This window comes from Danio aesculapii, chromosome 4 (assembly GCF_903798145.1).
Source record: "Danio aesculapii chromosome 4, fDanAes4.1, whole genome shotgun sequence".
NCBI classification, from domain to species: Eukaryota; Metazoa; Chordata; class Actinopteri; order Cypriniformes; family Danionidae; genus Danio; species Danio aesculapii.
Genome location: NC_079438.1, coordinates 26581230 through 26605552, shown reverse-complemented (window position 1 = coordinate 26605552; position 24323 = coordinate 26581230). Strand labels below are relative to the sequence as shown.

At 39.7% G+C, this 24323-nt stretch overlaps 1 protein-coding gene across 1 annotated transcript; it reads left to right on the top strand.

Moving 5' to 3' along the window:
* The first annotated feature begins 6006 nt into the window (after positions 1 to 6006).
* Positions 6007 to 23827, top strand: LOC130223495 (NLR family CARD domain-containing protein 3-like). The gene is made up of 6 exons (XM_056456338.1): positions 6007 to 6187; positions 7390 to 9175; positions 15017 to 15190; positions 22283 to 22456; positions 23279 to 23325; positions 23619 to 23827. Exons 1-6 carry the CDS (start codon positions 6007 to 6009, stop codon positions 23825 to 23827), a joined length of 2571 nt encoding a protein of 856 aa, XP_056312313.1.
* Positions 23828 to 24323: the final 496 nt, after the last annotated feature.

The window sequence follows — 24323 nt, the reverse complement described above, 5'->3', positions numbered from 1 at the left end:
AAGTGCAAGCAATTTACAGATGCAATCATGTATTTCCAAGAAACAAATCGCAAAATACTTACACACAACATCCAGTGTCCTGGCATCCAAGCAGGAAAGACGATTGAATCTTTTAATGCGATGTCATCCTACAGATAATAGCAACAAACAAACAATAAATAAATAATAATGAGTACATTGTTTTTTTTATTTAATTAGTTACTAATTACATTTTCAGTACTATGATTACTGGAAAAGACAGTGAAGGGTCCAAATTATTTGGAGGTAACCAGGTAGCCACAACGTATGCATCTGCTGTCCAGACCAATAATATCCAGCTGCAGGCCCGCAGAACCACACACGTTTTAGGCACACACAATCTAGCACACACAATCTAGGCAAACCATGGTTACAACGGATGTTAATGTTATTAACGTCTTCTAGGACATCGTCATCGATATATATTTAGATATATATAGTTAATAAATATTGTACACAATAAACAAGTGCTTACTTTTTCACAGATATTGCGATCGAGACGGGTGAATGAGGAGCGTTGTTTCCGATCGCCATTCAGTATAATAGACTGAACAGTTTTCTGTCAGTCATCATAGATGATCAGTCATTATAGTCTGACAGAATCAATATAGCAGATACTCGTTTGCTGGCCTTGCTGAATGATCTACTTTGAACAGGTTTAATTTATATAATGGATTAATTTATAATGAAGTAAATAATAGCAAGTTAATATAGACAATAATACATTTTATATGTAATAAATGTATAACACTATATTAATATTTTACTCAAGCGATTTAATAGTGTGTATTTGCTTAATTTTCTAAACTTTTTCATTAATGATTTCCCACATGAAATACTGTAGTAATTTATAGTAAGCAATATATTGTTTTTAAACCAAACTTAAGCAATAGAAACAAATTAACTATTAATAACTAATTAAAAATAATATATATATATATAAATAACTAACAGCTGTGACAGTTTATTAAAGATAGTAGTTTATAATCAGATAATCAGTCAAGATAATCAGTTTATAACTATATTATACATTGTTTAAATGATTAACTATAGTAATTCATTTTAATGTGACACATTATTGTTTGCTTTTTATATTTTACAACAAAGTGATTTTAACCAAGTATGATAATATTAAGATCCTGAATTAGTTTATTACACTTAATCCTACAGTTAGATGGTCTATTATGTTTTCTTTGTGTATGTGGACACGTGAATAAAGTCATAGTGTCTTTAATTAATTGTATTTACATAATTTGAGTTCAGAAACTGCAGAGATGTTAAAATGATGGTTATGATAATAATGACTGAAATGGGAAATCATATTTGTGAACTTTAATAGGTGGCGATAATGCTAAGGAGTTAGTTAGTTAACATATATGGTTTGCCTAAATCGTGTGTGCTAGATTGTGTGTGCCTGAAACGTGTCTTACCGTAGATCTGCCTGGATCCAAGTCTGCAGACTCCTTTTCCACACTCCAGTCCAGCAGGTGGCGATAGAGCATATTCAAGTTTGACAACCGCCAAAATACTGAAGAGGAAGCTGACAAACCGAAAGCGTCAAAAGAGCTCAAGTTGTGTTCCTGCTGCACAAGAGCGTCTGTACTTCTGCATGTAAGTTTAATACTTCTACATTACGCTTATTTGTGGAGATGATGAAGGGGTTTATATGTGTATAAGCGTGTTTATAAGCGTGATTTATAGGACTGTCTGCTCCTGAAGCTCAAAGCCTCAAACACCGATTAAACTCGGTTCAAACACGCTCATTTGAACAATATAATGGGTTATTTTTATCCCTTGAAAGTGTTTGTGCTCTTCTATATCAGGTTGACTCGATAATTTCACATTATTCAGCACAAAATAAACTTTAAACAAAGTCGCGAAATCGAAAGTGAAAGCAGAGCTTCAGTAAACAGAAGAATTTAACTGGTAACGTTTTAGTACTAACTAACTACTAACTAAGCAAATAAATTATTAAAATAATAAGTTAATAAAAAAAAAAAAAAGTTTTCACCAAGATATGGAAACCTTTTTCTGGGTTTTTTGGGTAAGCAAGTATTTTACAGTGCTTTAGAAATACTCAAAAATGCATCTGTAAAAGTTTTCAAACTATTCTATTTGATTTACCAAAGTCACACAAGTGGCAGTTTCACATCTGTCACATCCATAACAGAGAGGTGTCACATCCATAACCACACTTTTTCCTCATAAATGTGAAAATATTCAATGAAATAAAAGCAATAATGTTTGTTTTATAGAGAGCTGACTCTTATTCTCTTGATTATTATTATTTCTTTTGGGTTGTGCAGTTTAATTCACACAATTCCTACAAAATATGTTCTATACTGTAATCTCACAGACTTTTTTTGTCACGTCATTTTTCCTCATTTAAAGTACAAAACATGTTTACAGATCGATATTTTTCTGGTCCCTTAACTCTGTGGTCAGATTTTCTGCAAAATATAAACAAAAGTTTCAATATAATGTTGACATATACTTACTATGCGAATTTATGTTTTGAGTTTTCACTGCAAACATCACATCCATAATGCTGGAATTGCTGATATGTATATGTGAATGCTGTGAAATGACTGAAAGTCAGTGTGTGGTCTCCCTCATCATGGGCTCTGTTTCAGTAAGGTCTTGTTTGTGAAGTCATCATTGATTGCTATAAAGTGTGATGTTCTTAATCTCAGTATATTGTCATCTCCAGGAGATGATCAGCAGCTGATTGTTTCCTGAAAGCTCTGCTAATGTCTGCATTGGTGTTTTAGCTGCAGTATGGCAGAGGAGCGAGTAAAAAACTCTCTCTCAGAGAAACACAGGTATTGACTCTGTTTTTACACCATTATTTCAACACTTTCTCTGAAGAACAAAGACCAACAACAATGCACTTATTTGTGTTGCTATTGCCTGATCAAATGATGGACAAAACTTCAGTTTAACTTCAGGAAATGTGTTTAGATTTCACTTTCTCTGAAGAACTGATCAGACAGATGTTCAGCCAACAATTAGTTTGTGCTGAAATAAACTCATAAAACTCTTGTAAAGGAGACTGAAGTTTGTCCTGCAGTTTATTCCTCTGGTGTGTTTGTGTCTTCAGTGTGAGATCAGGATCATGTGTGTCCAGCTCTGTGTCTCTGAAGAGTGACCGGTCTAAAGAGTGGAATCCACTAAACTTTAGAGAGAAAACACCATCATCTGCTCAAAGGTATTGTGTGTTTTACATTATTCTTCACACATGGACTGTTTCAAACATTTTATGTGAACCAACATTTCCTTAAAGAGTCATTCCTGAATGAGTTTGGTGGCTCATTAAGACATTTACAGACACGTGGTGGCAGATTTAGTTTCTTTCTCAGAGTATTTTTAGTAAATCATAATTTTATGTTTCCAAGTCAATTTAAAACACACACACACACACACACACACACACACATATATATATATATATATATATATATATATATATATATATATATATATAAATATAAATATATATATATATATATATATATATATATATATATATATATATATATATATATATATATATATAGATTATTTGCTTCAATTTAATTCTTCATCATCGTTTCCTCTCTTGTGGATAAAAAAGATGTTTATAGCCAAAACTGTTTAGTAAATGTATCTGAATACAGATTTGAAAAATAATCATAGCTGTTGTAGCTTAAAAGTTTTGTAATAATAAACTGTAAATCAAAGATTTCTTCCTTTTAATATTCCTAGCTACAGCTACTTTCTAAAGTCTTATGAATGAGTGTGTATGGATGTTTCCCAGTACTGGGTTGCAGCTGGAATGGCATCCACTGTGTAAAACATATGCTGGAATAGTTCATTCCACTGTGGTGACGCCTGATAAATAAGGGACCATGCTGAAGGCAAATGAATGAATGAATATCTGTCTCTGTTTGCCTCTAAATGTATAATTACAGTAGTTTTATCTGTTAACAGTGTTGAATATGAGTTAGCAGATTCAGGAGACGAGACTCACAGGAGACACAAGAGCTTCACAGACAATCTCCAGTCAATCTTCCAGGTGGGAAAAACTCATTTTGATTAATTAAAGTCACTGAAATAACTCCATGAAACACAGAAATATTTGTTCACAAGACTGTAGAGAACTGAATCTTGTAACCTGCTGGACCTGTCTTAATCTATGAAGGGCCATGCATTAAATATTTTCTTATTTTCTTGTGATCGTGACTTAATTTCTCATGATTTCAACAAAGTGAAATTGATTTCATATCACATTACCTGCAGGGATTCACTTTTTAAAGTAATAGTAAATCACTTGCAGAAAGGACGCATTAAAGCATAAGCAGGATCTTCATCATTCTTCATAATCTAATTCATTCATGCAGCTTATTTTGAGCTCTACAGAACTACGCTATAAATGTTGAGGCAATATTATTGTAAATAATGAGATGTAATGTTACACATGAATATAATCACGGATGTACATTAGTCATGAGTAGGGTTCGGCGATACATCAAATATTAGCAATATTATCAGAATAATTTTGTCGACGATGTAAAATCTTGAAATATCACGCTTATTGAATATTTCAAATTCAAGCATGAATACTTTGTCAATAAATCCACCGAGCGTCCAATATTACGCCCCTGTAAGCATTACCATGTCCACAAGAGATGTGAGTTAGCTCCTGAAGATTCAGCTGTTTTCTCTGACATGTTTGCCAGTCATGATGACAGAAGACACAGAAAGAGAAACGACTTCCTGTCAGTTTTACTCATTTAATAAGAACCTCTAGTTTCATTGTAATTATGAATGTACTAGGTGTCAGTAGGTGACGTATGCATAAATTTGCATATCTGCATCTGTTATAATTGTCAGCTGTGTAATGGCTGCTGCTTATATAGCCATGTGACAAGGATTGATCAGCCATGAGAAATCTGACTCCTCCCAAACCTATGTTGTGTACAGTAATCTCTCTGACATGATAAACACACAAGTTCAATAACTTTGAACTTGTGTGTTTATCATGTCAGAGAGATTACTGTACACAATATATAAATATTAATATTAAATATTAAACTGAAATATTAATAACAAAAATATTAATAACAAATATTAAACTGATCAAATTTGAAACAGAAGCAGAGATCTGACTGTACCAGGGAAACACCTCACACTCTCGAGGTCCAGAAGTTGTTTTGAAATAAAGTTGCTAAGTACATTTGCAGTTGGTGCTCTGAAATGGCTGAAATCCCTGCTCATTGAGAAGAGCAGAAACGGTACAGTACAGACACGTCAGAGTCTCCAAAATCTCCAGTGACTCCAAAAAAGAAAAGATTTCACTTTGTTTGACATCTGGTTACTGGGAAAGTCTGCAAAGCCGCTAAATATAGCAACAAAGACACTAAATTAGCAAAACTTTTGACATATGTGTTCATTCATGTGTATTTGATGACTAGTCTAGATTAGGGCTAATCTTAGACGTCTATTAGTTTTTCACTGACAGTCCAAGTTTAGCAGAGATGTCTTTGTTTAGATGTTATTAGACTCTGGTTTCCACAGCCGTTCAGATGTTGTGTTTCAGACATTTGTCAGGTATTTGTTCTCAAACTGCTCCTGTGTGTAGGACTAGTCTCTTAAACATCTTATCCAATGACTGTTGTCTTTTGTAGCTTTGAAATTTCATTTTTAATAACATGTGAATGTGTGCGTCTGGTGTGTGATACTTCCAGCTGTCGTGTGTGCTGCATTGCGCATCCGGTGTGCCACCCCCTTTAGTGTAATGTGCTCAAAACCTTCCTGGATCTACTTTAGCTGTGTGTTTATCTGAAAATAACCTTTGAATCAGCTAATCAGAATCAAGCATTTAACAGACTCATAGTATCATGTATTATAATGTATTTGGAGAAGGTTGTGGATCTACAACTGTGTCTGAATGAATGTTTTGGTTAAAAGTTGTTCTTTTTTCTTCAATTATAGAATCTTGAGAGTAAAATGATCAGATTTCTGAAGAATGAACTGGAGAAATTTAAGAAAATCTTACAACCAGAAAACAGACAAGAGTTTGTAAAGGACTTTAATGAGAACAGAAGCAGAATCACAGAAGCAGCTCTTGATCTCACACTTCTCTTCCTGAGAGAGATGAAGCAAGATCAAGCTGCTGATACTCTTGAGGGTAAGAGACTCATTCATTGGTAGACCTACACGAAATCAGCAGACTTTCACAGAGTTTTAGCCCATCATTGAGTTTATTTATTCACTGTGTAAATGTGTGTACATTTATATTCATTCAGTTATTTAATTTCAGTAATATTGTTGACTAATATGAAAATGTTCATGATTTATTTACAGTGCAGTTTGTAAAGTCATATTTTCTGTCCTTTAGTAGATCTGTTATATGAGTCTTGTGCTTTGTTTACCAATTAAGTAAGTGTAATTGGATTTGTGTTGTATATTTTATTTTGTATATTAAGTTTTTAGTTATGATATTCCCTAAATCTTTCCACAGTTATCTGCAGATTGTTTACAAAATTCTTCACAGAAATAGCAAAAAATGACTGAAAATTCTAGGGGTGTAACAGATCACGGTTGATCCATGATTCATATGGATCACAACCCACGCTTTGGAAGACACGTGACCTGAAATTTGTAACGATCACAGAGAGATTGCCTCTCACGTCATTCAATTCACATGTATGAGAGCATTTAGGCTTTCCTGTAAAATATAATGATGACGGAAGAAGATGTGGTGGGTTATTGGGGATGTGGTGGGTTTTGTTAAAGGTCACTACTTGTTAAGCCTTTATCAATGCATTTAGTGTAAGCTGCATGATTAATCATTACAAGATCAGGATCTCAACACCCACGCAACATCTATATAAATGATGGTGATTTACATATGATTATTAATCCTCAAATCGCTGCAGTACTGGGAGAACAGTTTATAGTTCAGATAAAATCACTGATGTTTATGGTGAAGATTAAAATCACAGTCATATGCACAAAAATGAAAGTTGTAGGCAGCAATTACATTATTTAACCATTAGGAGGCGACAACCAGCTGTCACAAACACACCACTGAATAATTCTTCAACGATGATCATCTAGCAATGAAACATGAAGTTATATGAGTGAAGAACTCAATCATTTATTGAAGATGAGCCTAAAAGTAAATATGTGTTCTGCAGATGATTTCTTCATTTAGCGTAAACAGCAAAAGTAGGAGTAACAGTGATTTTTTTTTACACAACACTGAATACTTTACTATTGGTTTATTCTGATGATTATTTATACATTTTGTTTTTAATAATTTTACAGATTCTCATTTCTGTTTCTATTCAAGACTAAGTCTATCTGTTTCTTTGCTCCTGTGTTTAGATGAGCTGCTCTTCATTTATCAGCTTAAATGTAGCCTGAAGAAGAAATATCAAAGTGTGTTTGAAGGAGTTGCTCAGCAAGGAGACTCCACCCTTCTGAATAACATCTACACAGATCTCTATATCACTCAGGGTGCGAGTGAACAGGTCAACACTGAACATGAGATCAGACAGATTGAAGCTGCTTCCAGACGTCATCCGTCACTAGAGATACAGGTTGAATGCAAACATTTGTTTGAAGCAGCTGAACAAGACGAGCAGATCAGAACTGTCCTGACAAAAGGAGTTGCTGGCATCGGGAAATCAGTCTCTGTGCAAAAGTTTGTTCTGGATTGGACTGAAGGAAGAGAAAATCAAGACATCAGCTTCATATTTCCTCTTCCATTCAGAGAGATGAACTTAAAGGAGAAAGAAAGACTAAGTTTAAAAGACCTCATAACTCAGTTTTTCCCAGAGACTAAAGGACTGAACCTTACAAGAAGCACACGATTCAAAGTCCTGTTCATCCTTGATGGATTGGATGAATGTCGTCTTCCTCTGAACTTTGCTGGTAATGAGACGTGTCGTGATGTATCTTCAGCAGTCTCTCTGGATGTTCTCCTGACGAACCTCATCAAGGGAAATCTGCTTCCTTCTGCTCTCATCTGGATCACCAGCAGACCAGCAGCTGCCAGTAAGATTCCTGCTGACTGTATCGACCGGCTGACAGAGATACGAGGATTCAATGATGCCCAAAAGGAGGAGTACTTCAGAAAGAGACTCACAGATCAGAATCAGGCCAGAGAAATCATTGATCACATTAAACAGTCAAAGAGTCTCTTTATTATGTGCCACATCCCAGTCTTCTGCTGGATTTCAGCCACTGTTCTCCAGAACATTTTGAAGGAGAACAGAAATACTGACCTGAAACACAGGGCTAATGCTGAAACACTGCAGGAATCTCCCAAGACTCTGACACAGATGTACACACACTTTCTCCGCTTTCAGATCCAGCAGAGCAGAAGAAAGTATGATGGAGAAAACACACCAGATGTCTCCTGGGATCCAAACCTCATCCTTTCACTGGGGAAACTGGCCTTCCAGCAGCTGGAAAGAAACAATGTGATCTTCTATGAGAGCGATCTGAAAGACTGTGGCATTGACGTCTATAAGGCATCTGTGTACTCAGGCATGTGCACCCAGATCTTCAAGGAGGAGACGGGAATCATTCTTGGTACCATGTACTGCTTTCTTCACTTGAGCATTCAAGAGTTCATTGCAGCGCTTTATCAACATCTGTTTCGAGACAGCGACAAGAAACAAGCGGAAAAAAGTAGAAATAAGGCTATGAGGAATTTGCTGAAGACTGCTGTGGACAAGGCTCTAAAAAGTGAGAATGGACATCTGGACCTTTACCTTCGCTTCCTCCTCGGTCTGTCATTCCAGTCCAATCGACAACTCTTACGAGGCCTGTTGACACAGCAGGATGACAGAGACCAGAGCAAAGAGGAAATAATTGCATACATCAAGCAGAAACTTGAAGGGAATCTGTCTCCAGAGAGATCCATCAATCTGTTTTACTGTCTGAATGAACTGAACGACCAAACTCTGCTGAAAGAGATTCAGTCTCACCTCAGTAGAGGAAGTCTGTCATCTGCTGACCTTTCACCTGCCCAGTGGTCTGCTCTGGTCTTTGTGTTGTTGACCTCAGAGGAGGAGCTGGAGGAGTTTGAGCTTCAGAAATTCCAGAGATCAGACGAGTGTCTCATCAGACTATCAGCAGTCATCAAATCCTCCAAAAGAGCTCAGTAAGTCAGAGTGCTTCTATCTCAAATTAAATAATATAGTATATCATGTTAGTGAACATGAACAAGAGTGATTTCATCTGCACTTGAAAATACATTAATAATTGTTTCTTATTTAATATTTTAGTGTTTTTTAATAACGTTTAGATTCATGTTTTGGCAGTGGTTGTTTAAGGGATAGTTTACCCAAAAAATAAATGTACAAATTTTACTCGCCCTCAAGTGGTTATAAACCTTTCTCAAACTTTGTTTCTGCTGTTAAACATAAAAGAAGATGCCTGTAGAAAGAAGCCTGTAACCATTGACTTACACACCAGTTGTTTTTCCTACCATGTAGGTCAATGGCTAATGGTTTTCAGCTGTCATAAACTATTATCTGTTAAGCAGAATAAAAAGATCATAAAGGTTTGGAACCACTTAAGGGTGAGTAAATGTTTAGGAGAACTATCTCTTAAGAAGCAGCAAATAAGCCAGTAAACTACATTGTCTATTAGCGGAAATTGCACACAAGTCAGCTATAAAATGATACAGCACCTTAAAAGTCCTTTCTGGTAAGAGTGGAATGATCACACTGATGTTGTTTTCTCCATTCTGTCTATTTTGACCCATCTCTGTTGATAATTATCAGGTAACACTGACTACGTTTACATGAACATCAGTAATGGAGTTATTTGCCTTAATCTAATTAAGACAATAATAAGATTAAGGCGTTTACATCAGCTGCTTTGGTGCGTTTTGGTGCATTACTGCCACCTCTGATGAAACTTGCTTGATGGAAAGATGACTGAGGGAGAGGACTTATTTCCTCATGACCATACCTCCAGGAGTACATGTTAAGATGCAATAACTTAATTCCTGATGCTGTGCTCAAAAAATAAAAACACTTTATTGTGTATATATATATATATATATATATATATATATATATATATATATATATATATATATATATATATATATATATATATATATATATATATATATAATGCTTATTTCAATATATTTCCCTTAACTATTAATGACTATAGTATTTTAAATGTGTAACACCTGGTGTTATTGGATTGTTTTAGCTGTTATATACTATAATGTGTTTCTGTTTAGTACAGCATATTATTTACAGTAAATAACTGAACTGAACTATTCTGCCTCATAGGTTTCATTGACAGTTTTATTGATCACTAAGATGTGATTGACTTGGATTTAAGTTGCTTTGATTTAAAAATTAAATTAGCAAAAATAGTTCAGATGTAGCTAAGCCTCTTTTGCCAAGTAGCTTTTAGCTTAGCTTGCTACAGTTCCCAGGGGGTAGCTTTTAGTGTAGTTAAGCTACATTTTAAGTAGAGTAGCTAATAGCTTAGCTCACTACATTTTTCTAGTAGCTTGCCCAACTCTGTGTCCATGTAAACGCACTCACTGACACAGACACACACAGATAAAACAACAGTACCAGGACAGGCCAACCAGGACCATGACATAGCTCCCTTCTAGGAGAAGATTCCAGATGATCCTCAGAGGAAAACACAAAACAAAAGTGAGTTCAGCAAGCTGGAGGTGCTACAGTGAACAAGGGTGATGGGGGAGAGGCAGGTAAATGAAACCATGACAGGGTACAGGACAGATGGTGAGGGGGAAACTGACAGACAGGTGAACAGGAAGAAGGACAAAGCCAAGGCAGGGACTACTGGACAGTAAACCAGGGCAGATCCTGTGGATCAGGATAAACAGCTGGAGCACAGAGATATAATGTGTCCTTAAATTTAGCATTCACAGGTGAGGCAGTCCTTATCACTGGCACTTCTAAATAGATGTATTTATTTTCTATATTTCTGTATCTCTGTTTGCTTTCTTTTGTCTGTTGATATGCAGCTTTTAAATGTGCTAAAGGAAATGATTATTATTTAGTTTGTTCATGTGTTTTATTGTCTGTCATCTGTGGACCTTTGTGTATGATCTTCTCGTCTTTTGATAAAAATATTTCTTCGTCTATTCAGACATCTGAAGGAAGCCATTTACTTTTGTTGCATAAACCTAAATCCTATTAAAAGCTAAAATCACCAGATGTGCTCACTAATTAGTGAAGTTAAACCAGTCACTACAGTCAGATGTGCTTCAGACTATTAAACACACCAGATCAACACATACATATTGTGTTTGTTCTCTACACAGGCTACAGGGATGTAAACTCACTGTTCGGTCCTGTGAGAGTTTGTCTTCAGCTCTACAATCGTCAAACTGTGTCCTGAGAGAGCTGGACCTGAGTAACAATGACCTGCAGGATTCAGGAGTGAAGCTTCTCTCTGATGGACTGAAGAGTCAACACTGTAAACTGGAGACACTGAGGTAAATGATTCTCCACTCAGCAATGTCACACAAACAGTTACATATTGTGTTACCATATGTGGAGCCCCTTTCAGTAGATTGGCTGAAGAAGAATAAACAAATCATTTGCAGGGATGTGATTTTACTCATATCTACACATTGATAATAATTATATGATTATGTCTATGTGTTGACTCAGAATAAAAAAGACAAATCTATTTAAATGTTTTACTGAATAAACTGCATGAAGCTGCATTTTCAGAATTGAAGTAACTCTTTTCCTGATGTGCACCATAAGGGTGTCAAATCAGTTCGGCATCTGTTCAGTAATAGATCATAACTGGTTGTTACATACTGATGTAGTTTATCTCATATGCACTTTGTCATTGTAGATGAGGTGAGGGAGGTGAGCACGAGTAATTAAACGCTCCAACTACTTTAGAAAGCAGATAACCGTGCACAATCACTGCTTGTTATAGTCTTATAGTCTTTTTGCTGCTCAGGGAGAAAATGAAAACTGTAAAGCTATCAGAGTGATACTTGTGGATCCAGGCTGTCTGTAGAACGAGTTTTCACCACTGCATCTGTCATGGATCAGCTGTGATAAACGCAGCCGTTCAGCATCATCATTTCTGTTGAGGAACACAATGGCCAATCACAGGTGTTTAAGAACTCGCTCAACAGTGCTCAAAAAGCAAGCGGGATTATTAATTCAATGTCAAGTCAAGGTTTATTTATAAAGCGCTTTTGGTGACGAGGTGACGAGACAGCGACCAGGGAGACCTAGCTGTCACTCAAGTGGCCACGCCCTTAATTATGCAGACTTAATATAACCTAATATAAACTAAACGGATGAGTTATAAAAAAATTCACCCCCTCACAGTTGCCATGAAGGGTAATATTAGCCATATGAACCAAAATGGTTCTTTGTATTTGTTCTTGTAAAGACCTTTTTTTCCTGCTGTAAAGTCGGCCATTTTAACAGTGGGCTCAATAGAAATCTGCTCTATATGGAGCCAGGACTAGCGGGATCTCCATGAATTGCAGTTTCAGTTACTTCTGTATTGGCTTCACGAGGGAGAGTGGGAGGTTGCTGCTTGGTCATTACTCTACTTATTTACTCAGTGCTATAGCTGAGCACCATGCACTGCAGCACCAACAGTAAATCTCTACACTGCTATAAACTATTGCTATACACTGACATTGCAAAGAGGACTTAAACTATTTTAAGCCCTTTCAAAGATTTAATGGCTTGAAACTGTTCAGCAGACTGGTCAAAAATACTGGTAGTTTACCTTGTTAATAAAGGGTTTGCTGAATAATTGCAGACTCCTGCATTTTCAGATGGATACTGTTCTTACATGTGTATTGATTGCTGACACATTTAACATATTACTTATGATATAAATAAACAATGCATATCTAATTTTAGATCTTCAACAGAAAAGCTATATTCCATATTTTAATGAGACTGTTTTATTTCATTTTAAGATTGAACATTTTGTATAAATAAATGTTTACAATATTTAATTAAAATACTCTTAAATTAAAGCAAATATATTTTAGTCATCTAACTCTAGAGTAGATTTAGTCACTAAAATCTGATCAAATGTAGTCGACTAAACCTAAAATGATTCAGAAGGCTGAATTATGACTAAAACTAAATCAAGATTTGCTGTTAAAATTAAAACACTTCATATATCTGACTGCTCGTATTATAGGAAAAACTGAATACTTTAAAGGGCACATAGGTTAACCCTTTTTTCATATTTAATATGTCTTTTGTGTCCTCAGAATGTGTCTGTAAAGTTTCAGCTCAAAACACCCATCAGATTATTTATTAGAGCTGTTTGAAGTGTCTATATTATAGCTGGAAAAAAGGTTTTGCTGTTTTTCTGTACTGGCCCTTTAAGGCTAGTCCTCCCAGCCCACCGTTCCCACGTGCCTGTCAGCAATCGCCGCCCTCGGCTGCCTCAGGAAGCAGATCTCACGTAACGTGTGTGAGAAATACTACAGTAAGAACTTTAACAATCAGTATTTGATGCATTTTTTGTGGAGTTGCTCACACATTGTCGTTACAAAGTTCACGCATACACACAGCAAGGACACAAACACATAGCGCACACACATACACACACACGTAGCGCAGACATACACACATACACATAGCTCAGACACGGAAACACATACACTTAGCTCAGACACGCAGACACGAGGACACACAAACAGAGAGAGAGAGAGAGAGTGCGTTAAGCTTTGCACTCGTTTTGCACGCATATGTGACAGGATACAGGTTAATATCCACTGCTGTATGGATATCTGTTATATTAATGTACAAAATAAACCTGATTTAACGTCCACAAACCGCGATTGAAGCGTCTTCCTTTATAATTGTTCTGACACGCGGCTGTGCTGATGAAGTGCATCTGAAGTGAATGACTGTAATTGATTACACACATGCTCTGTTTTAAAACATTTTAAACTTGTAAAACTCACTCTTGATCACGTTTGAAGATGATTAATGATCCTAGCAAACTGAACACACCTTTTATTCCCGGCTCCCTTGCACTCGTCCTGTCTTGATGATATGATTATACATGTGACTACCGGACATGTTAATGCGCGCAGCTGTCAATCAATATTGGTGGGTGGGGGGACCGCTCTCCTACGTAAAGTTGCGATCAATCTGAAAACCGCTCCAATTGGTTCACCGTTTTTATGTTGTTAAATTTGGAAAAAAAAGGAACAGGGTGTTTTTCACCGTAGGTGCCCTTTAATTGTGGAAAATTAACAATTGTGTATAGAAGGAATCGCTAATACACTGTGATGCACATAATCTGTGTATTTAAATGAAGTTTATTTATTAACTAATTATGAGAGGAGCATGTGCTTATGATTGACTGCTAATGCATTGGATCCACCAATCAGATGATTCCTAAATCACTATAATAACCAGAGTATCTTACCTTAGCCGCCTTCGCTTTGAAAACTCCACCCCTCCAACCCCTACTCCTCCCTTTTCCTTGACAGGGCGGCACAGAGGCCCAGTGGTAAGCATCGTGGCTTCATAACAAGAATGTCACTGGTTCATATCTTTACCTGGCCAAGTTGACATTTCTGTGTGGAGTTTATGTGTTTTCTCCGTGTTTTATTATTTAATTTCTGTATTTTTGTTATATACCCATCTGTTTCACTTTATTCTGTAAAGGGCTTTGAGAAGAAACTTTTAAAGATGCTACAGAAAATTATTGTTATTAGTTTGTTCATTAAAATATTAATAAATAAAACGGTTTAAAAAGTATTTCCTGTCTTGCAGTGTTAGGTGTTTAATGAAGAGTTGGGCTTTCGGAGCATCTGAAGGAAGCCATTTAATTGTGTTTTATAGACATTAATACTGTTTAAAGCTAAAATCACCAGATGTGCTCACTAATTGGTGAAGTTAAACCAGTCACTACATTCATACATGCTTCAGACTATTAAACACACCAGATCAACACATACATATTGTGTTTGTTCTCTACACAGGCTACAGGGCTGTAATCTCACTGTTCAGTGCTGTGAGAGTTTGTCTTCAGCTCTACAATCCTCAAACTGTGTCCTGAGAAAGCTGGACCTGAGTAACAATGACCTGCAGGATTCAGGAGTGAAGCTTCTCTCTGATGGACTGAAGAGTCAACACTGTAAACTGGAGACACTGAGGTAAATGATTCTCCACTCTACAATAACTACAGTCAGACAGTTTCATATTAGGGCTTTTCATGCTTGAACATGTTAACCCTGGGTGATACTAAACCCCAGATAACAGGAATTATGGTTGATCAGTAATTGTTTCACACTGCTCATACTATACTTGTAGTTAACCCTCAGGGGTCTGAGGTGATTTTGGGACCCCTGAGATGTTTTGACATACCCTGACATTTGTGCTTATTTCAGCTACTTTCAGTACTGGCCAACATGTATTTTATTTGTATTCAGCACAAACTGTGCTACAATAATATGTGAGAAATATTGGTGTACATGCTTGTGTTTTTTAGAAATAAATATTATGTGTGGTTAGTAGATTTTAGAGGAAACAATAGCTGAAATAAGGTCCAAAAACCACACTGAATGTGCCTGAACAAGACTTTAGAGTGAGCAGTCTTGTAGGCTGGAATATTTACTGCACAATTATGTGAAAATGATTCTGTTCTCTCATTCAAAGAAAACATTACAAATGATCTAGGATTTGTTGGTGTAACGAGGAGACTGACACGGAGGGATCCATTATGCAGTATTTATTAGTCACAGTCAAACACAAACATCCAATACGCACTAACGTGTGAACACGCATCAACAGTAATCAATAATGGTCTTGGGGCTGGCGGCTGACTGACACAGAGTGATTTACCAGGCATAGATCAGTGGCAGGCGGAGTGGTTCAGAATCCGTTAGAGAGGCTTGGGTCGAGGGCAGGCAGCGTGGTTCAGTCCGTGTATAAAGCAAGGGTCGTGGGCAGGCAGAAGGCAACTCCGTCAGAAACAGTCCGGGGTTATTCTCAGAAGATCAGACAGGAAAGAACGCTCAGTAATGCTGGCCGGGGCTAAACATGACTTCGCAATGAACTGGTGTTTGAGTGTGGCTTATATAGGAATCGTGGGTCGTTAACTAGATTCAGTTCAGGTGTGTGCACAATCAGTTTAGATGGATGATGTAATGCTTAAAAGTCCGGGGATGGTGACCTCTGCTGGCCAGCGAGGGGAATGACTGGGACCGAGTCGGTAACAGAGCCCCCCTCCAACGAACGGCTCCTGAAGTGAGAAGAATCGCGACGCCGGGGTCTTCCACGGGGGCGAGGGGCCAGCATTTCCGGGTGTTGCAAGTGGAACTCATTCACCAGAGTTGGATCGAGAATGTCCTTACGGTTGATCCAAGATCTTTCCTCCGGGCCGTACCCCTCCCAGTCGAAAAGGTACTGTAGTTGTCCGTCCCGGCGTCTGGATCTCAGGATCTCGTGGATCCGATAAGCCTCCTCTCCGTCGATCATGATAGGCGGGGGACCCTGTTCACCGGCTGCCACCTCCCTATCCACCTCGGCTGGACCAACAGCAGGCTTGAGCAGAGAGACATGGAATGTGGGAAAGATACGATAATGGTTAGGAAGTGTCAGTCGAAAGGAAACAGGAGAGATTTGTCTTTCTATTTGGAAAGGACCCACGTACCTAGGGCTGAGTTTCTTGCAGGGTAGTTTCAGGCGAAGATCTCGAGCGGATAGCCACACCCACTGTCCTGGGGAATACATGGGACCAGGACGACGATGCCAATCAGCCTGTTCTTTGAATCTTCGGATGGCATGCACTAGATGGGTGTGAGCTGCGTTCCATACCTCCTCACATTTCTTGAACCAAGTGTCGACGGCTGGGAGTTCGGAAGTTTCACCAGACCAGGGAAATAGAGGGGGTTGAAAACCAAGTACACATTGAAAGGGAGTCAGACCTGTAGATGACTCTCAGAGAGTTCTGCGCGTATTCTGCCCACATGAGAAATTTGTTCCACTCCGCCTGGTTGGAGTGACAATAGGTGCGCAGGAATCGACCGATCTCCTGATTGGGGCGTTCCGTTTGTCCGTTGGACTGTGGGTGATAGCCTGAAGTTAGACTGATGTTGACCTGGAGGTTCTTGAAGAATGCAGACCACAATCGGGAGGTAAATTGGGGACCTCGATCTGAGACAATGTCTTCAGGTAGACCATAGTAGCGGAATACACATTCACATAGTAGTTCTGCCGTCTCCAGAGCTGTCGGCAGCTTGGGTATGGCGATGAGTCGACAAGCCTTAGAGAAACGATCAACGACGGTAAGTATGGTGGTATTCCCTTGGGACTGAGGTAAATCGGTGATGAAATCAATGGCTATGTGTGACCAGGGACGACATGGGACCTCTAGGGGTTGAAGCAGCCCGGCTGGACGGTGACGGGAGTGTTTAGCCATCTGACAGGAAGAGCATTTGTTAATGAAATTGATCACATCTTTATTGATAGATGACCACCAGTAGCGGGACTGGATTAGTTGAACTGTAGCTGTGCTGCCTGGGTGACCGGAACTGGGATGGTTGTGGACTTCAGCAATAAGTTTTCATGAAGCAACAGGGAAACAAAGATTCTGTTCTCGGGACATGCCTGCGGAGTAGGGTTTTGTTCAGATGCCTGAATGATTTCATTCTCGATATCCCATTGAATGGGTGCTAGGATTAAGGGATCCTTCAAGACTGGCTCGACATCCTCAGCCAATGTTTCTTCATCCGAAAGGCGAGAGAGAGCATCCGCCTTGACATTCTTGGAACCGGGGATGTAGGTGACTTTGAAGTTGAAGCGAGTAAAGAATAGAGCCCACCTTGCTTGTCTAGGGTTTAATCTCTTGCAGGACCGGATATATTCTAGGTTTTTGTGGTCTGTAATAACGGTGAATGGGTGTTTAGCGCCCTCAAGCCAATGTCTCCACTCCTCCAAAGCTGCTTTCATGGTTAGGAGTTCGCGATTGCCAACGTCATAATTTCTCTCAGCTGGGTTGAGCTTACGGAAATAAAAGGCACAGGGATGGAGTTTATTCGTGGTTTGGGATCTCTGGGACAGAATGGCTCCAATACCCGTGTTGGATGCATCGATCTCGACCACAAATGGTTGATTAGGATCAGGATGACACAGGATGGGTGCGGTTGAGAAACGGGACTTGAGTTGGTTGAATGCTCTAATGGCGTCTGGATTCCACTTCAGACGAGCGTTGTTGGCTTTGACCATGGCTGTAAGGGGAGCTGCTCCTGTACTGAAGTTTCTGATAAACCGTCTGTAAAAGTTGGCAAACCCCAGGAAACGTTGTAGCTGTCGGATGGTCTCAGGTTGTGGCCATTGCGTGATGGAGTCGACCTTCTGCTGATCCATGGCGACTCCCTCGGGACTGATGATATAGCCTAGAAATGAGATGCAGGTTTGATGGAACTCACATTTAGAGATCTTGGCATACAGCTGGTGTTGAATCAGACGTTTTAAAACAGCTCTGACATGCTGGATATGTTCAGGTAAGGAATTGGAGTATATAAGGATGTCGTCGATGTATACGATGACCCACTGATTGAGCATGTCTCTAAATATCTCATTTATAAAGGCCTGGAACACGGAAGGACTGTTAGCTAGGCCGAAGGGCATAACAAGGTATTCATAGTGGCCATTTACGGTAGAGAACCCGGTTTTCCATTCGTCCCCCTGTCAGATACGGACGAGATTGTAAGCACTGCGGAGATCCAATATGGTAAAGTATTGGGCTGAGCGGAGTTGTTCAAGGGCTGCTGGAACTAATGGTAAGGGGTAGCGGTACTTGACAGTAATTTTATTCAGTCCTCTATAGTCGATGCAGGGGCGTAGACTACCGTCTTTCTTCTTAACGGAGAAAAACCCGGCTGAAGCAGGTGAAGTGGATGGTCGTATGAAGCCTTTCTCCAGCTCCGCAGAGATGTAAGTATTCATGGCTTTAGTTTCTGGTTGAGAGAGGGGAAAAATCCGACCACGAGGGGCCGTTGTACCTGGCAGTAGCTCAATGGCACAATCATACTCACGATGGGGCGGTAGCTTAGTAGCTTTCTGTTTGTTAAAGGCTTCGATGAGATCGTGATAAGCTTCAGGGACTTGACATAATTCGGGGTCTTCAGTACTGGCAATGGTGTTAATCTGGACAGTTAGGACAGAGTGTAGACACTGGTTAAAGCAATTATTGCTCCATTTTGCGATCTCACCATTTTTCCAGGAAATTTGGGGGTCATGAAGTTGTAACCAGGGTAACCCGAGGATAACGGTGTGTTGAGGAGAGTCAATCACTAGAAGGGAGAGTTTTTCTTCATGAAGAGAGCCTGTTTGAAGAGAGATTGGCAGAGTTTGGAATTTTATGTGTCCTTCCCCCAGGGGGCGCCCGTCTATAGCAGTGATGGCTTGGGAAGAATTACAGGAGGTTAGAGGAATGGAATGGTTAGTGGCAAACGTGTGATCAATAAAGTTGCCAGCGGCTCCTGAATCGACCATGGCCAGAGTCGAGATCTCAATCTCATCACATCTTAAACAAACGGGTACACTCAGAACATCATTAGTGGTCGTGAACACGGTGGTGGCACTCACCGGAAGGGCCTTGGGCGGAGGTTTGTTGGGACACAGGATTTTCGTATGACCTGAAAGACCGCAATATAGGCATAGATGATTTCTCCGTCTTCGTTCACGTTCCTTGGGGGTTAGTCGGGTTCTGCCCAGTTGCATGGGTTCAGTGGGATTCTCAGGAGATACAGGACTGGGAATGACAGAGCACAAGGGATTACGGGTGCAAAGCAGATTGTCTAACCTGATTGAAAGTTCAATGAGCTGGTCCAATGTTTTCCCATCATCACGACATGCCAAATGTGCGGAAATGCAGAGCGAATTCGGCAGCAGGACGATCTCTGTTGAACCTACAAAAGCTCCTCACCAGCATTACGACCACCCTCAGGATGATCGAACACAGTGCAAAAACGTTTGAGAAAGTCGTTAAATGAGGGAAATATCGGGGTGCTGTCTGGCCAAACTGCAGTAGCCTAGTCTAATGCTTTTCCCGTGAGCAGTGAACATACAAAAGCAATTTTACAGTTCTCATCCTTAAACAGGTGGGGCTGTTGGGCGATAAACAGTTTGCACTGAAGTAAAAAGCCTTTGCATTTAGCTGGGTTACCTGAGAACTTATCGGGGAATGCCAAACGAACCCCGGAAACAGTCTGGGTCTGTGCAACAAATGGTTGACTTGGAGAGTAGTTGGTGGTGAGTTGCACTGTGGGAGCAGCTTGTAGGTTTTGCAGTGATTTCACCAATTCATTTGTTAGCTGGGTTAAATGAGATAACTGTTGCTGATGTGTGGTTAATACCTGAGCTTGAGCTGTGACTTCGTGGGACAAAACTCGTACGGCTGCGGGATCCATGTGGGGCGAAGTCTTCTGTAATGAGGAGACTGACACGGAGGGATCCATTATGCAGTATTTATTAGTCACAGTCAAACACAAACATCCAATACGCATTAAAGTGTGAACACACATCAACAGTAATCAATAATGGTCTTGGGGCTGGCGGCTGACTGACACAAGAGTGATTTACCAGGCATAGATCAGTGGCAGGCGGTGTGGTTCAGAATCCGTTAGACAGGCTTGGATCGAGGGCAGGCAGCGTGGTTCAGAGTCTGTGTATAAAGCAAGGGTCGTGGGCAGGCAGAAGGCAACTCAGTCAGAAACAGTCCGGGGTTATTCTCAGAAGATCAGACAGGAAAGAATGCTCAGTAATGCTGGCCGGGGCTAAACAAGACTTTGCAATGAACTGGTGTTTGAGTGTGGCTTATATAGGAATCGTGGGTCGTTAATTAAATTCAGTTCAGGTGTGTGCACAATCAGTTTAGATGGATGATGTAATGCTTAAAGTCCGGGGATGGTGACCTCTGCTGGCCAGCGAGGGGAATGATGGGGACCGAGTCGGTAACAGTTGGGTTTGTTTGGGTGATCTCAGCGGTATGCGTGAGTGACAATGGTCATGAATAATTCACACTTGGAGAGACAACAGACTCTCCCCCACTCACCCATCAAGGGCAGTGTACAGCAATGTCCATCTGCAACAGCTAGCCCAAACTAAATGCTTGTTGTATGACTTGCTGTGTGACCATGTAAACACTCAGGGTGAACGATATACAGTGCTCAGCATATATAAGTACACCCCTCACTAATCTCTCTTTTACATTCATATTTTAAATAGGAAGCTCTACATTATTATATTTGTGGATATACAATAGATTAGCCAAATCTGGAGCTCATCTAACAAAATAACTTATGATAAAGCTCCAAAAACTGGTCCACTCAAATTTATATGTTCTAGAAAAATATTCAATACAAAATTAAAAAAGAGGAAAAATCAAGAATAGCAAAACAATGGAAGAATTCAGCTGAAATTTTGTAGGGTTTTTTGCAATATTTAGCCTGAATTTAATTGTGTTATCTTTCAATTTCTGATTATGTTTGGTGACTAAAATATTCTTGTAATAAATATTTCTGTTTAATAAATCTGTTTTGTTTAAATGCACCAAAATACACTGCCTATATTGACTGAGAAATGGAGGAAAATCTGGATGTTCAGAATGGGCTGTACTCCATTATCCTGAGAGGCTGTATGTGCACTTATACAGCGTGCACATATAATATATATTTGAAATGGTCTAAAACGTGTTGGCCAAACTCTCTTGTGCATTAATCCAGCATTTAATAATCATTTGTGAATGAGTCTGAGACCTGAAGTAGCGTAATGACCAAAAGCTTTAAACACAAGAATAAATCCTATTTTTAAAGAGGAAAAACAATTCCTTTAAATCTAAATCAGATTTGAAGACCTTTATAGAGATTTCCCCAAATAGTTGCAGTCTTAGTTCACTTTTTGAAAACTTTAGCAGGTTGTGGACTATGTCTGTGGGTGTCAACATTCAACATCACTTTCCGTGTGAACAGCCCTTAAGTCTACCAGATGTGGAGCCCAAATGTGCAGGGGTGTGATTTTATTTCTATTGATATACAGTTCTACAGATGATGTTGAGTCCTTGTTGAGTGTGTGAGTGTGTTTGCTGATGTGAGGGCTTGATCAATAAGGAGAGCTATCATCAGGATGTGTGTGTTCATCACTGCTGTTGACATGAGCAGAAACAGCAGTCAGCATCTTCACAACACAAACAGATGTGTGATTGTCCAACTGTGTGATGTGAACTCTTGCTGTGTTTGTAGATTGTCTGGCTGTATGGTGACAGAGGAAGGCTGTGGTTTTCTGTCTTCAGCTCTGACTTCAAACCCCTCACACCTGAGAGAGCTGGATCTGAGCTACAATCATCCAGGAGATTCAGGAGTCAAGCTGCTCTCTGAACAACTGGAGGATCCAAACTACACACTGGACAAACTCAAGTATGTGGAGCATCACTGGCCTTGTGCTTTTCCACTGAATGGCTTTAAAAAGACACTAGAAAGCTCTTTTCTGATCTTCAGTTTTCTGTGAGGGTTATGGGGTGAGGACAGACAGAAGATACAGCTTGTAGAGTATTCCAGTCATGTCTATGAAGAGCAAATCATTGAGTGTGAAATGAATCTCCTCTGTAAATGTTGGAGTGTATTGGCTCAGTTGTGACATTAAGCGGGACACACTGTACAGTTTCAGCATTTGAGCTGAGCAGAGAAACTTCTTCCTCCATTTGTGCTGAAGAATCCTCCAATATCAGGTCAGGAATAGGGTTGGGGATTGAAGATGGATTCAGATTCTGGAATCAGACACTTGGATTAATGTGCAGACTCTTGTTCTAAAATCAACATCTGGATTCCTCTTCTCTGTGCACACATGTGTATTTTTCACTTGCTAATCTGTCAGGAACTTGGGCGCTGGCGAGCAGCTTTAATAATCTGAACATAGTTTAGAGATGGACTGCAACATGTGCTCAAAGGCTGCATGTGCTGAAAAATGATGGCAAAGCTAAGTGTGATCACTGTAATAAATGAATGTTGCAGCAGGGTGTCTCCATCAACATGAGCAGTATCTGCGCTCGCTTCACCAACAGCAGAGGAAAAGAACGCACTGTGTTAGATTCATTGTGCATCCCGGCTGGAACCAACAAGTGTTGTGTGTTTTAGCTGAAGAGTTTGGAGCGTGTAGCTGAGCAGCTCAGTGCTAGCTTTAGCTTATTAGCTGAGGGGGAAACTAAACAGCTCATTCTCTCCATCTGTGTGTGTTTACAGTCTGGATCATGTAGGAGACGCGAGGATTACAGCAGGACCACGCAAATGTAGGACTACACACACACACACACACACACACACACACACGAGGATTACAGCAGGACCACGCAATGTAGGACTACACACACACACACACACACACACATGTACACATGCACACACACGCTCTCTCTCACACACACACAAGCACACACACACACACACACACTCTCTCTCTCACACACACACACACACACACACACACACACACTCTCTCTCTCTCTCTCTCTCACACACACACACACACACACTCACACACACACACAGCTGTGGTTATAAATGTGTGTGTTCTTGTGTTCAGATGTCTGTTTCCTCACACTGGATCCAAACACAGCACACACTCGTCTAATTCTGTCTGAGGAGAACAGAGAGGTGAAGTGTGTGAGAGAGAATCAGCTGTATCCTGATCATCCAGGACAGATTGAATATTGTCCTCAGGTGTTGTGCAGAGAGAGTGTGTGTGGACGTGTTACTGGGGAGATTGACTGCAGTGGAGATGATGTGTTATAATCAGTGTCATATAAGAGCATCAGGAGGAAGGGACGAGGTTATGAGTCTTGGTTTAGATCTAATGCTCAGTCCTGGAGTTTGATCTGTGATTCCTCCAGTTTCTCATTCTCACACAATGACACACACACTCGTCTTCCAGTTGAAGCGGCTCAGCAGGAGAATAGGCGTGTTTGGGATCACAGTGCAGGAACTCTGATCTTCTACAACATCTATAGAGACACAATGAGCCTCATCCACTCAGTCCAGACCACATTCACTGAGCCGCTCTGGCCTGGGTTAGGCTTTATTATCCCTGGATCATCAGTGAAACTGAGCTGAGCTGAGGAGAGATTTACCAACAATCCTCTGCAGGAGCAGTCAGCAGCTGTGTGTGTGTGGTGTGTGTGACAGAGAGAGCGTGTGTTGGTGTGTGTGTGTGTGTGTGTGTGTGTGTGTGTGTGTGTGTGTGTGTGTGTGTGTGTGTGTGTGTGTGTGTGTGTGTGAGAGAGAGAGAGAG

Bases quoted from the DNA above. Each gene is read 5' to 3' on its own strand.
- LOC130223495 (XM_056456338.1), top strand. From the start codon at position 6,007: ATGATCAGATTTCTGAAGAATGAACTGGAGAAATTTAAGAAAATCTTA. The intron at 6,188-7,389 runs GTAAGAGACTCA...TCCTGTGTTTAG, and splicing joins AGCTGCTGATACTCTTGAGG to ATGAGCTGCTCTTCATTTAT. The intron at 9,176-15,016 runs GTAAGTCAGAGT...TTCTCTACACAG, and splicing joins AAATCCTCCAAAAGAGCTCA to GCTACAGGGCTGTAATCTCA.